Source organism: Perca flavescens, chromosome 21, assembly GCF_004354835.1.
Source record: "Perca flavescens isolate YP-PL-M2 chromosome 21, PFLA_1.0, whole genome shotgun sequence".
Classification (NCBI taxonomy): Eukaryota; Metazoa; Chordata; class Actinopteri; order Perciformes; family Percidae; genus Perca; species Perca flavescens.
This window is the reverse complement of record NC_041351.1, coordinates 10,736,208-10,750,107: the sequence shown is the minus strand read 5'-3', so window position 1 is coordinate 10,750,107 and position 13,900 is coordinate 10,736,208. Positions and strand designations below refer to the sequence as shown.

At 40.5% G+C, this 13,900-nt stretch overlaps 1 protein-coding gene across 2 annotated transcripts in view; it reads right to left on the bottom strand.

The window, feature by feature from the left end:
• adam12a (ADAM metallopeptidase domain 12a) overlaps positions 1-13,900 on the bottom strand; it is a 74,638-nt gene that overhangs the window by 19,877 nt on the left and 40,861 nt on the right. For both annotated transcript variants that reach the window (XM_028568723.1, XM_028568724.1), the window contains exons 4-11: positions 13,749-13,827; positions 10,274-10,350; positions 8,983-9,169; positions 5,194-5,259; positions 4,568-4,639; positions 3,969-4,138; positions 2,789-2,873; positions 771-919 (exon numbers count right to left, since the gene is read on the bottom strand). In XM_028568723.1, the coding sequence (XP_028424524.1) occupies positions 771-919; positions 2,789-2,873; positions 3,969-4,138; positions 4,568-4,639; positions 5,194-5,259; positions 8,983-9,169; positions 10,274-10,350; positions 13,749-13,827 (885 nt within the window). The remainder of the gene's footprint in view (positions 1-770; positions 920-2,788; positions 2,874-3,968; positions 4,139-4,567; positions 4,640-5,193; positions 5,260-8,982; positions 9,170-10,273; positions 10,351-13,748; positions 13,828-13,900) is intronic.

The window sequence follows — 13,900 nt, the reverse complement described above, 5'->3', positions numbered from 1 at the left end:
AGCATAAACCCCAATCTGAGACTCCCACAGACCACTAGACCTTGAGCTGGAACTGATACCCAATGCTTCCACCCACAGCATCCCAATTCCTCTGCTCGGCCTAAGAAGTTAAACATTACAATTCATAGTGAGCAGCTATTACTACACCTCAGTCTTGATATGTTGTTAGATGCACACTTTGACAACAGACACTTTCTGCGCTGTTTTTTAGTCTATTGCAGATCAGCTACATTGTGTCAGGATAAGTAAAACTGCACTGTTTTGGCAATTCACTGCCACTGAACCATTGGTTTCCCATTCCGAATGAGTCATATTGCCTTAGGGCATTAGAACAGCTGTTGCATCTGACATAAACCCAACGGCCCAGCAATTCAACAGCATTATTTGCTCACCGCTTGATAGACAATAAATAAAAAATGGAGAGCATTCATATGGAATAATGTTTACATATGATCACAATCTAGGCTGTTTTAGCGACACTCACTGTATTTAATAAGTTACTGAGCTAATGCAAACATAATGATGGCCTTAACATCATGATGATGCATTTCAAATGGTTTTGGAGTTAGACGCCATTTGTTAAGCCGTACCAAAAGCGGCCTAACTGCAGTGCACTGCAGCAGTAAATTATTGCACATGTCCCAAGGCTAATGAAGGCAGATAGCTGAAATAAAACTCCCGCAATCTTGGATACTGCATTACAAAGTAAGGAGTCAGCTATCTTGAAGATCTATTGACTCTTAATTGTCAAGATAGAGGCTGTGACTCACCCGGTGGAGGGAGTCATGATGCAGCCTCCACGATCCACGGTCACCCTGCAGCCACACCCCCTCTCTGGGGTGTCATGGTTCATTCCAAAATTGTGTCCGAGCTCGTGGGCCAGAGTGACTGCAGCGCCAAGGGGGTTGTCCGAATGGTCCTACAATACAAAAGATCAATCATGTAGAAACTCTCACCAATATTTAGTCTAAAACCTCTTTACTTTATGAGTCCAATTTATCAAGTATATTTCTAGTCTGGACATGATGCTACAAGCAATGTCTTATGATAAAATTAGTTCAGTTTATAGCTCTGATGTAGCAAACAATAGCTAATTAAAAACAGACGTTTCTGATTACATACTCTAAGGAACATAACAAATAATAAAAAAATGTAATGCTAGCCAAATTGTTATTCCCCACAGGACTTACTGGAGAAACATTATTCAAAACAAGTGAGTGTAATTGCATATTGCCAAGATTAAACAAACAATGCTGTTGGATCTGTGCTTATCAGAGCGTTTCCTCTGCTCGACGTTCTGGCACTGAAATGAGAAATGAAACAGCAGACTGCGGGCTGTCACCTTCAGCTTGCTTGGCAAACTTTGACAGAGCCAGCTGTGCTGCTCCATCCGCACAAATAAAGACATGTGCCCTCCTCTGAGCAAAAGTAGCAAATGGGTTGAGAGACAGAGAAAAACTCTCAAAGGACAGCTTGAAAATCACACAGCAAGCAAAGATAACAAAACAGATAATGCTTGAGGATGCACTGTGAAGATGAAGCTACAGTGACACAGAGTGAAAGCTTTGTTGGCTGAGGTGCCGAGATTTCCTGAAAGCTGTGTAAAACATGAACACATGAAGAGGCCAGATAAATAATGGAGCGGTAGCATCTATCAGCTCTTCATAAATGCAGAGCTGTGCGTCAGAGCACCTTGCCTTTAGAGTCTTCCGTCACTGTGCATTATTCAGTAGCGCTGTGCAAGTCGAGTTCAGACTGATGAACTGCTCTGCTGGGGGCTTTTGAAAGTAATGGTCATCATCAGCTGTCAGCACAACTGCGCAGCCTGGACTCATGCAAAGAAAAGTCTCGGATTCTGTTTCCTGGAACAACCAAGACACCTTCACTGACTGATGAGGCTGAAGCACTATGTATATGCCACTGTCTGTTTCGCCACACCAATGACATTAATGTCACATTCGGGGTTGGTAAATGGATATTCCAGATGGTTTGAGAATGGATGTTTAGGATTAAACAATGAGACCCATAAGAGAAGCTGGCTAATGTGTTCAAAGGTACATTGTGAACGAAGGGAGACAACAGGGTCGTGATTTGCCCAGCAGAAGAGTCTGCGGTTGGAGGCTAATCCTTTATGTCTCTGACCTGATGTATGTAGAGCTCTATCATAATGACCAAATCCTCACTTTACCATCTGGGAGGACAACAGTAAAGAACCATCTGGAAAATGCCATCCAGCCCGGCCACAAGACAAACAGCCCCTCAGGGACATAAAGTATAAAATAATGGCATGATTTGCGCTAATACAACATGACTTGTGCACATAGTATATAGGGTTGCAGTTCTGCAATGGGTGATTCAGGCGGGGATACGCGGTACCCTTAAATTCACTCATTTGTTGCACCTCATTAAGAAGCAAAGGTTCCCACTCGTGTAATCGATACATTTATACATTTATCTGCACTAAGTGGAGGGTACTATGCATACCAACTTGGCTTTCCCTGGAAAAAGACTCAGTGATGTGTGTGCCCTGAAGTTAATACAAGTTAATATCAACTCTGGAATCCTTAGCTCAACCCTTACACAAGAGACTCAGGGGAGAAATATGAGAGTATTATGTCAGAAAGAAGGGAGGTGGAGAGAACCAGGCAAAGAGCGGAGGGCAGGAAGAGGGAAATGATAAAATAAGCTTGCTCTCCTTTCTAGAAGACAGAGACGCACAAAATATTTCATTTATACTCCTTTGCTTTAGGATGGATTAAAGGCACATGGAGAGAAAAGGTTTATGTACCATGACGATTCCTCCCGACTGCTCTGCTGTGCACATACTCATGATGGGTGCCATACCAATGGTGGTGCCCTGGAAATAAACCCCACTAAAGGGGAGAAAACAGAGGTCATCACATCATCAAACTTTAACTGTCAATCTCATAACTTGTTAGCAAATTAATGGACTGACTGACCGCCTGAAAGACAAACTGATTCTAAAAACTCCTGCCCCATGTCCTTGTTAAACTCTGTTCCTCTAGCATATGTACAGTACATGAATAGGTTTAGCCTTTCTGTAAAAGTAAATACAAATATCTGAGTTGTTCTGTCCATATTTACTGGTAAACTGGTCTCTACATCTGTACTGAAAAAGATGTGTATTATTTTAGCATTTAGACAGCAATCTGCATTTTGTTGGCATTTCATGAGAATTTTACAACTGTTTCATGAAGTAGGAAATCAAATTTGTTTTTCCCGGAAACAAAACCGTGTCTACTGGTTTTAAAAAAATTCCACACGGCAGGGCTATTTACATAGCTCTAAAGAAGAAGAAGAACAACTCATAATACAAAACATCATATTCAATTTAGCTTGGGGTAAATAAAAGACCACTCCAAAACTATTGTATACCATTCTCTTATTTTGTGCTCTCAAAATGTTTGGAATTAAATCATAACATAAGAATATGCAGAAACTGAATGTAGCGTATAACAATGGCATGAGACTGCTTTTAAAACAACCAAGATGGTGTAGTGCTAGTCAAATGTTTGTTAATGTTGGTGTGCCTACCTTAATTAACCATTAATCGGCATTAATAAGGAATCTTATTTTTCGATACATGTGTAGAATGTCTGTCTCTGATAATAGAATTATACAAGCTTTTGCCCACAATGGTTTTAGCTCTGTCAGGTATACATCTAGACTATGGAGACATTAGCGCTCCTGTTTGTATATTTCAAGTGAAAGTTATTGACTTTCTATTAATTTATTTGTATACACTGTATATTTATTGCTATGTTGTAATTATTGTTTTTAACTTGTACTATGGACCTTCCTTTTTGTGTCCTGAATAAAGATTGTGTCCTGATGATTATTATTATTATTATTATTATTATTATTATTATTATTATTATAACTCTCAAGTAGTAACATGCATTGTGGAACACAGCTATTACAAGTGCATGCACCAATAGCAGATCTACCTGATTAGCTGGGCGTTGTCATGAGGCTTCTGAGGCAGCAGCTTGACTTTCCTCCAATCTAGGAACTCGTGCAAGGTGGTGAACGGGTCCTGGGTGATGGGGCACTTGTCCACATCACTCCACACCTCCAGGCCCACCAGGGCCACACGGATATTCAGAGCCCTGTAGAACTTAAGGTTGAGGGGAGGTATAGGAGAGAGAGAGAGATGTGTTTTTAGCTTAAGGGCTTACGATCCGTCTCTCCGAACATTTCTGTTACTCTCCTTGCTCTACATTACTTATTAAAGCACAAATGCTATACAATGGTCGCTTAAAAATGACAATGGGGCTCTGAACAAATCCTCAAACATTAATCAACGAATGACTTTCCATATAAATAAATCACGTTTCGCTTTGGTTTTATTACAATGCCACCCACGGCACATTTTATCAAAGCAGGCCTCTTCACAACATTTCTCGGCCGAGTTATGGAATTGATCATCCATTCATAATCCAATCAGCCTCTGCTCGCAGGTCGGTTAATTCTCAGCAGGCTTGATACGAACTCTAATAAATCACACGCCTATAGCACATTCCCACACTGCTGATTTGATTGTTACCTTGTCCACGTAATTGGCGATCTCAGCCAGTCGCTGCTTGACCTTCTCCATGTCCTTGCCTTGCTTCTGAAACTGAACAACACAGGCACAATAAAGCAAGGAGAAAAAGAGGTGATCCGCCCTCTGGAATGTTTATTATCATCAAAGGCATTATTTGGTACATATCAACACGGCTTCAGCTCGAGAAAGGCATTCACAGGGCGTCATGTTAATTCCAGTGGCGCTCGTGCTGCCGCCGCCATCATCAAAGAGCTCCTCAGTGGAGCTTTGGGAAATGAGATAACCTCAACCACCTTGTCTTATATGCAGCATTTAGTCACTGCTCTAAAGCACGTGATATTGACCTACATGTCTCATGTCACTTTCTTCTCTTTGCCCTCTTTAAGGTCTTAAGTCTGAGATTTGAAATAATTCAAAGCACACATAAGGGAAGCCTATTTGTCAATGTTTGCAGAGAGATGTAGCTGGAGCTGGACAGTGAAATGGATGAGTAAGTGGACTCATCAGAGGCAGAGCCTTCTTATCTATGTCTCAAAGGGATGGAGGGGCAGCTAAGTATGTGACCTCTGAGTCAATTTCCTGTGGAATTCAGAAGCAGAGGGTGAAGAGGCCGAGACGGTGCTTACCTCTCTGTTGTCGGCCACAATGATCAGCTCCACATACTTGGTCGTAGTCTGGACGTGGCGTTTATGCTGCCAGGGGTGAGTGAAAAGGGGAATGGAAAGGGAATAGGTTGGTGACGAGGCGAGAAAGAGCATTAATTGAAGAGGAAATAAAGGGTGGAAATGACAAAGTAATAAACCAAGAGATTAAGAGAGATGAGGAGAAGAGAGAGGAGAAGAAAAAGGACATTAGGAGGACACACTTAACCGCAGCTTTCTGGAAAAGGGCAGCCTAAAATTAGCAGGTCAATATGGCTTTTCACCTGAACCAAAGCAATCAGCTACACTTCACTTCTGACCCAATAAGAGCCGCTAAGGTCACACCTACCTCAGATAACATTCTATACAGAAACCAGCATATTAACTAATAAATCACTGTTTTTGGACAATGCTGCCTGCACTGTTGGCAGTATACATATACTGTATAGACTAGCTTTTTTTTTCTCCAAAATTCAAAGAGCATGTTTTCTGCTCAGTATTGATTTATGTGACAACTTCACAGTGATTCTACAAGCATTGGAGTACAGTAGAGTATGGGCTAATGAGCATATGTTCAAATAGAAGCAGACATGTTCACAATAAAAAAAAATCAAATTTGTTGTATATTTATCTCTTTTGGTGTGGTCAGAGATAGTCACTGTCCAATCTCTTTGGAATTAGTTGCAATGAATTATGGCCAAAAAAAACGTTAGGCCTTCACTCCATGGCCCACTTTCAACCTGAGCCTCTTTATCCGTGCTGCTGGCTTGGCAGCCTGGATCCTCTTTGCTCTTATCTGCCTCCTCCATAGATAAGCCAGGATGGGCAAGTGTGCTCTAAATGTACCCTATGGTGATTACCAAGACTCTTGGGGGCCACTGGAGACGACACACACACACACACACACACACACACACACACACACACACACACACACACACACACACACACACACAAAATGTTCAATCAACTCAGTGAAGAGCATCCCTGTTCTTGAATTCGATGAGTTAGAGATATATAGATGAGACATATTTCACAACACATTTTTTCTTTGTCTCTATAAAACTGAAAATACAACTGGAAAATTGAAAATATTGGTTTCTGCATCTAACATAGTGGATGTGTAAAAGAAATCAACTTGTAATATATCTTCAAATTTTATCAACAACCCCCAAAACCCTAAACTTCACATAAATGTTGACCACAATATTCTCCCTCTTCTTCCCTCAGTTCCTGTTTTACACACAACTGCTGCTTCAATATCAAATAATTATGGTGAAGAAAGAGTTCAGTATTCTTTTACAATTTATACAGTGAAAAGAATTTAAGAACAAAAGCCAACTTACTAGCCTGAGAGCTTTCAAACACAGTCTTCATTAAGCAAATGGAGCTGGCTCAGGTCTGGATGAAGATGAAAACTGAATATATTCACCGTCCAGTTTAGGCTGGCATCCAACGGAGTTCTTTTAATCCATATGTATTATAGTCCACTTCAGAAATGATCTGTTCTGCCCCAATATTAGGTTTCAGCCACAGAAGACAAGACACTCTCAAAATGTCATTACATGCTGTGTTCAGGTTTGACATCTTGGACAGCAATAGAGATGAGCAGGAACTCATGTTGTTTACGTGCAGTTCCTGTCAGCTCTCCATCATATCTCTCACCCTGTCTCTATCCCATCTGACTCTCATCATCCAGGGGCACTTTGCCAACACCCCTCCTCATCTTTAGACCCTCAAGCAGGGCTTATCGAAGCAGCAGCACCTTGGTATCCTTGTGTAACATGCTGAGGTGAGCATGCTTGTATGCCACCAAGTACAGCAAACCAGACTTTACATTCGCTTTTCAGGGTACCTTCTATTTGCTACCCTCAATTACAATTTTTTGAAATTATCCTTCAATATATTATCAGTTTTCACGTTTCATCCCCTGTGGGATTACCGTGTTTGACCACCTCCCTTATAAACCACATATGTCTTCACTTAGTAGATATGTTTTCCCTTCTAACTCTGGCATCTATTGCTGTGTTAGGGGGTTAAGGACATACTTATTTTAAACAAATGAAAGGGGACATTGTGATCAGATAAAACACATTAAAGTGCTCATATTATGCTTTTGGGCTTTTCCCCTTTCCTTTATTGTGTTATATATATTTTTTATGTGCACATTATAGGTTTACAAAGTGAAAAAGCTCAAAGTCCACCCCAAAGGGACTTACCATCTCAAACAGAAAACCCTGTTCACAAACTGCTCCAAACAGTTCTATTGTAGTCCAGCCTTTACTTCCGTGACGAACGTGCGTCACTTTGCAACACGTTATAATGCTCGCCTAGCTGCTAGCGTAGCACGCCGTCATACTCTGCTTCTTAATGGCTAGTTGGCCTTACCTAGGAACTGCGCATGTGCGACTCCCAACAACGATGGAATAGAAGTGAGATGCCTCACTCTGTAGCTAAAACAGAGAGCTCAACGCACAGGGTGAAAAGAGGAGCTGCAGCAATATGCAGTACAACAAAAATATGGTGTTTTTTGAAAATTAAACCATGTAAACCTATTCTGGTACAACCTCTAAATACAACTATGAACCTGAAAATAAGCATAATATGAGCACTTTAAAGTACACCGAAAAAAAAAGGAAATAATGAATAAGAACTAGACACATTTTTCACACTGGTATAAATTATCAAAACAAGCCTTCTTTTGTTTTTTTATTCCCCCCCTCTGTTTTCAGTCAGTTGGAAACTTCTGCATTGTGCTGTTGTCAAGATTTCTTCACTTGGGCTGAATCTTTGCTGCCCTGTTAACACTGAAGACAATGCTCGCCACTGAAGCCAAATGCTATAATCATCAACAGGAATCAAAAGCCACAGTAAAACATCAGAAAAATCCCTATCACTGCATGAATAAATAAAAACTAACAATGTGAAAGGACATGCTGTTTTAGCCAGCAAAGCCATATGTTTGGTCTGCTTCCCGAAAACACACTCAATCTCAGTATACCCTTAATGAAATGATCAAACAACTGCTACAATAAAAATCAGTTTTAAGAAAATGGAAAGTCCCTCACATTTATGCTGCATCACAATTATGGTATGTTTGCCTGCCCTCCTTGTGGGTCCTTAAACATCTGTTTCATATTTTACACCACCTATCTGTGTATCTCTTTGCATTGACTTGATAAATCAGCCGTGTTCATTCTCTACGGTCATCCTCCACCAGTCAGATAGAGATCACTGGAGTCTGTTTTCCACTTATCAGCGCTCGTCATCTTTAAATCCCTATTCCCTCTAAAGACATAGACTCCCTGTGACCATGGTCCTTATGATTTATTCCTCTGCTCAGTGAGGTAGTAAGGGGCTGAGTGTAGGGTGTTGGATGGGGATGGGGTGGGGTTTTAATAAAGCAATGGATGGTCTATCGTGAACCAGGTTTGATCAATTTGACCTGTTGAAGACCTGGTGGGGTCAAAGGCTTTTAAAATATATGTTCTCTCTGAGATTGCCCGAAGAACATTTCTTCTAAGTAGCAAACCTTGGTGATTTGTTAAATAAAGGAAAGCCGACCACCAGCTGCAACTTCCCCGGTTCAAGTCATTTCCCATCACTCCCATCCTAAGTTTCCTGTCATCTCTCTACTCTCAACATAGTAAAGTGCCCAAAAGATACTCACAGAAAAGAAGTAAGACATCTTTAAGATAGATACGTTTTTCCAAATCACATTGTCAGTATAGACAGGAGCTGTGGCTAAAATGCAGATAGTTTAATGATCCTTACCCTTGTGCCGAAAGCCTTGAACGGACTGCTGTCTGCATGTTCAATGGGGTAGGATATGTTAAATTCATGGCCACAGGTGCCAGGTGCAAAATAGAGGTGTTCAGCTGTGTAGATCCAGTGAGTCCCATCAGAGTGATCAGCAGATGGTTCCAGTACATAGGATTTGCCTTCAAGAGTTATGAAACCTCTGCAGAGAGAGGGAAGGTTAGACAATGTGCCTCATCATATTCAATTCATTTTTTCCAAAATTACAAGACTGGAATGGCACTGAAACATATCGGATCAGCAAATAAAGAATGTCAATCTGACCTGGCTGAAATAAAAGGGATCCTGACTTATGTGTCCTAAAGTAACCAAAAAATATGATACATCATTGTGATGAGTGCACTAAAGAGCAGTATCTCCTAGTTTTTCCACTGTTTCCTCTTTCTTAACCTTTCTCATGTTTTAACTGTGATTTAAAGTGACATCCTCATGCAGTGAGTCTGGATAAACTGTGAGATTCTCACAAACCTTGTGCAACATTCACAACCACATGAACTCATACTAAACCTCCCCAGAAGTCTGAGCACTGCCAACCAAAACAAAGAACAATTTGTGAGCTCTGTACAAAAGTTCTGTGCATCTTTTGTTGTGCAGACAGGTTGCAGAAAAACTGAAATGAATAAATATTAAGACCAAGGGCAAAAGCAAGGGCTTCACAATCAGACGGATCACTCCGCAGAGGGTGTCGACGTTTGGCTGGTTTGTGAAAACATTCCTGAAGGTGTCCAGTGATATTACTGCAACCATTACTCCTGTTTGACATCTGCAATTTCAGGGTTTTCAACTTAGAAATTCTTCACTTGTCTCAAGCCTTACAATATGTCAAGTTTACTGCTTTTCAACAGTATCAACAGGGTGTCATCTCAACGTATTAATGTAGCAAAATTCATTACTTACTGAGTCCTGTTGACATGCCATTCTTCAGAGTTGTACATTAGAGACTTATGAATTGGCTTCAAATCAGACTTAAAGGATAATTACTTTATATTACAACCTGGATCGGATTTTCCTAGCGTTGACGACCATTTTAATGGTTTCGATGGCATTGTGCTAACCAAAATAATTGATCAGAGAGGTTGTACACAAGCCAACCGTTTAGCCACATTACCTGAGCCACTTTGTTTGGAGGTTAAGTTGAAAGTGAGTACCAGAGATGGTACTGCTGGCAATAATCACTTAAATATATGTATAGGAAAAACTGTGTACAGCTATGAGAAATGAGAGCGAAAGTGTCTGACACACTTACTTAATACCAGCACAGGTACTGAGGCTGACGTCCGAGTTGGCATGACCCTCCACCTCACCGTGGTAGTAGCAATTTGCCTGAGTGAGCACAGAAAAAAAAGTATTCAAAATTTAGGACAGGAAGAATGGGACCAATGTGAAACTAAACAGGTCTTTAGGTTCAAGCACAGCTCAACAACAGCCGTCCCAACTGATCACTGTGTAATATGAGAAAATTTCCTCTGTGGGGGATCATCTTTTGCAGTTAGCAGCAGGCCACAGGCTGATGATGGTTGAAATCAGTGCACAATCTCACATCTCCCAGTGCAACCTTTGCGTGCTGCTGCGTTCCCAGGTACCCGCTTTCATTGACCACCTGTAAAGCTGCAGCAGGGAGTAACAAAAGTGAATTAAGCCTCTGTTTATTGAACCAGGACTGGCAGCGAGAGGGTGGGGAGGAAGTGTCTGGTTTGGAGTAAAAACAGCCTTTCTGCTACAGTTAGAGGGCCTAGCTCAGGTGAGGTCTGACCAGCGGTCCGTCTACCAGCCTGTTCTTGAAAACAAGGAAATGTGAGTTTTCCACCCCTCTTTGACTACCTCTAGATATAGAGTGCAGGCAGTAAATTTCAATGTCCAATGGCCTCCTTCAAGACCTCCTCGAGAGGCTGCTGATTTAGCATGTTCAGTGTCTGAATGAGTTTCTGGGGTTGAAGGCAAGCTTTTTCACAGTAATTCTGCAATAAAACTATGATAATCCAATTAAAGTTTTCTCACTAGTTAAACAGCATTATTAAATAGTGCCTTTAAGGTTGGGGTTCAATAGCATTTTCTCAAATCTGGACCTAGTATTGAATCCACTTTGTCTTTTGGACTGGAAAGAAATGTTACCAGTGAAGATAATCCATGCAGCTCTTACATTTCATCCAAAACGTATTTGACAAAACATTTACGTAGCATATAAACATAATTTTTTTGGAGACAGGGTTGAAAAATGGTTTTGGCTATCGGAACCCAAACCTACCACCCAAAGGACAATATCTTATTCAGAGGACATTCAGGAAGTGGACCCAAAGCTGTCGTCTGTTTGGCCACTTTCCATATCTCTATCTGGAGGTGCACTAAGAGAACTATCCATTATAGCGAGGTAGAAAGGTACAAAGAAAGAACAGGGCATTACATGAAATATGAAATCTTAGTGCAGAGAGGAGGAGCAGTGCTGGATTTAGTGCGCTGAGTTAATGCTACCACCTCATGTTTCTTTGATGAGATCATGACTGTGATGCATCGATATAAAGGATATGAATAGACTTTTTGTTTCTAAGGTTTCTGCAGAAAGAAAGGAAAGTGCTTACACCTTCATATCTGGAATAAGAAAGATTAATAACTAATACCCAGATTATTGTGGGAGGCAACCCCAGGTGTGAACATTACATTGTTTATCATAACTATGCAATTATTATTCTAAGTTAACTCTTTCATATCTATGCTATCTATTCTTTTGTTACAGCACATGGTACTCAATTATTGTATTGTAAATGGACTTTAGTGAGAAAGGGAGAGGACGTTAAACAGACAGAGGGAACCGAGGGAGGGCTGAAGTCACTCCCAGCACTACCTTGCCTTTGACTCACAAGTGAACCTTCCAGATCCCTTGCCCAGATCACTATATCAGTCTCCTCCCTGCCGGCAGGACAAATAAATTAACTGCAGATCAGTCTCAAAAGATCTGGCCGTTTCCAGTAAAAAAATGACCCTCCCATAAAGAGCTGGCTGTGGTCATGAGAGAGCAATGAGAAGTGAGATGGAAGTCGGAAGATTTTGTTATTTCCCAAGCTGGTAAGACACTGAGAACGTGGATACATACAGGTTACTGGCACTTATCCTTTGGTCCATCCATTTTTATTTTTATCACCATCTATCTCGTTTGCTGATTCAAGTTTTTTTAAATTTGAAAATGTTCTGTTTTCCTCTGTTTTACATCATTTTCTTTTGAATGGCAATCAATACAAAGGCATCATATTGGGCATGTTTTAAATTGTGATGACATTTTTTAATTATCTTCAAATATTTTAAAGATTTAATGATTAATTAAGCTTGATAATAAAAACAACCAATTGCAGAAGCCCTACACCCATTAATCCATCAATCTAACTATCCATTCATGTCAGCAGCCAGCTATCTCAGTTGCACTCTCTCAGAGTCTCCGAGTCCACCCTGAGCTGACCTGCTACAACTCCTTCATTGTCTTTATGCTTTGGAATGGCAGCAATTCTGATGAGCTGGCCAAGCCCAGCCAATGATGGTCCAGCTCTGGTCTCACAGCAGTCTCAAGTGGAAAATGTTGTTCATTTCACTGTGTGGGCTGGCCATTCATGAATTATTTTAATCTCCTCTTTTGTGGATTTCAGCATAAGTAGGCCAAGCGTTCTGTACAAAGACCCGACAGGATGTCTATTATTATGCTTTCTGAACAAAAACTTAGACGTTTAATTGCTTTCCAAACTGCAGATGATCATATCAAAGAACTCAGGCAAGCAGGTGGAAGCTTTTAGGCTCGGAAACTGTTCTATGTGGCGCATTATAGTTTCCCAATAGTCTTGCTGCTTCTGGACCTCGAAACAAAAATCCTTCAATAAAGGGATATTTATGGATCCATGGAAAGATGTTTTCAAAGACCCATTGTGTTTGAAAGCTGAACAGATTTTGCTAAGAAAAACCCAACTGAGCTTAATGAAGATGAGAAATATTTATCACAAAACTAAAGTAAATCACAAGAAATTGCAAAAAAGAACAAACCCCAACCTTGATTGATTGGAGAAAGTACAACTCTGGAGGTTTAATTTATGAAGTGATTAATCATAAATGGCAAAAAAGAGGATATATTTTTTTAAGTTATGAAATTAAATACATCACCCAAAAAACAATGTACCTCTCTATGTAAACCCTGAGTCAGAATAAGTAAAAACATACATTGTCAATTGAGAGACTTACCAAATGTAATCAGTGTGCAATCTCAGTTTAACAAGTACAAGGCTCATGAATGCAATGATAGGTGCTGAATATTTTACAGTCAGCGTGACATCTAAAGTGCACTTATATGTTCACTAGTTTCATATTTTCTTGCAGACCCACATTCCAAGTAACTTGGTGGGATGATTTGAAGTTTATCTATTATAAAAAGCTTCTCTGACCTCTGTCCGCCTTTTATTTCATCACATATGAATCTGCTGGCAGAGAACAAAAATGGGCCCACTCACCTATACAATCATCTTTATGCGCAAGACTACCCAATTCCAGGTGGCTTAAAAGTGTAACTGCAACATCAATTTTTCTTTACTTCATCGCTGACCCTAACAAGAGCACAATGACGCAGAACCCGACAAGAAGGAGGGTTCCACAGAGATTCATAAGAGCTGATGGGTGGGTGCTGAAGAATTGTGTCAGCAGAAAATAAAGAAACTATAGAAACTAAAGAAAATAAAAGGTTGTTAACATACCGTGAAGTTGTGAGAGCCTGTGACCGCAATGCCATCTTCCAGGTAATGGGTTTCCGTATAGTTACTTGCAAACAGCCCCCTAGAAAGGATAAACAAAGAGAACAAACGCTCAGAAGTGACCCTAAGTGGCTTCATTCTAAAAAAAAAAATCA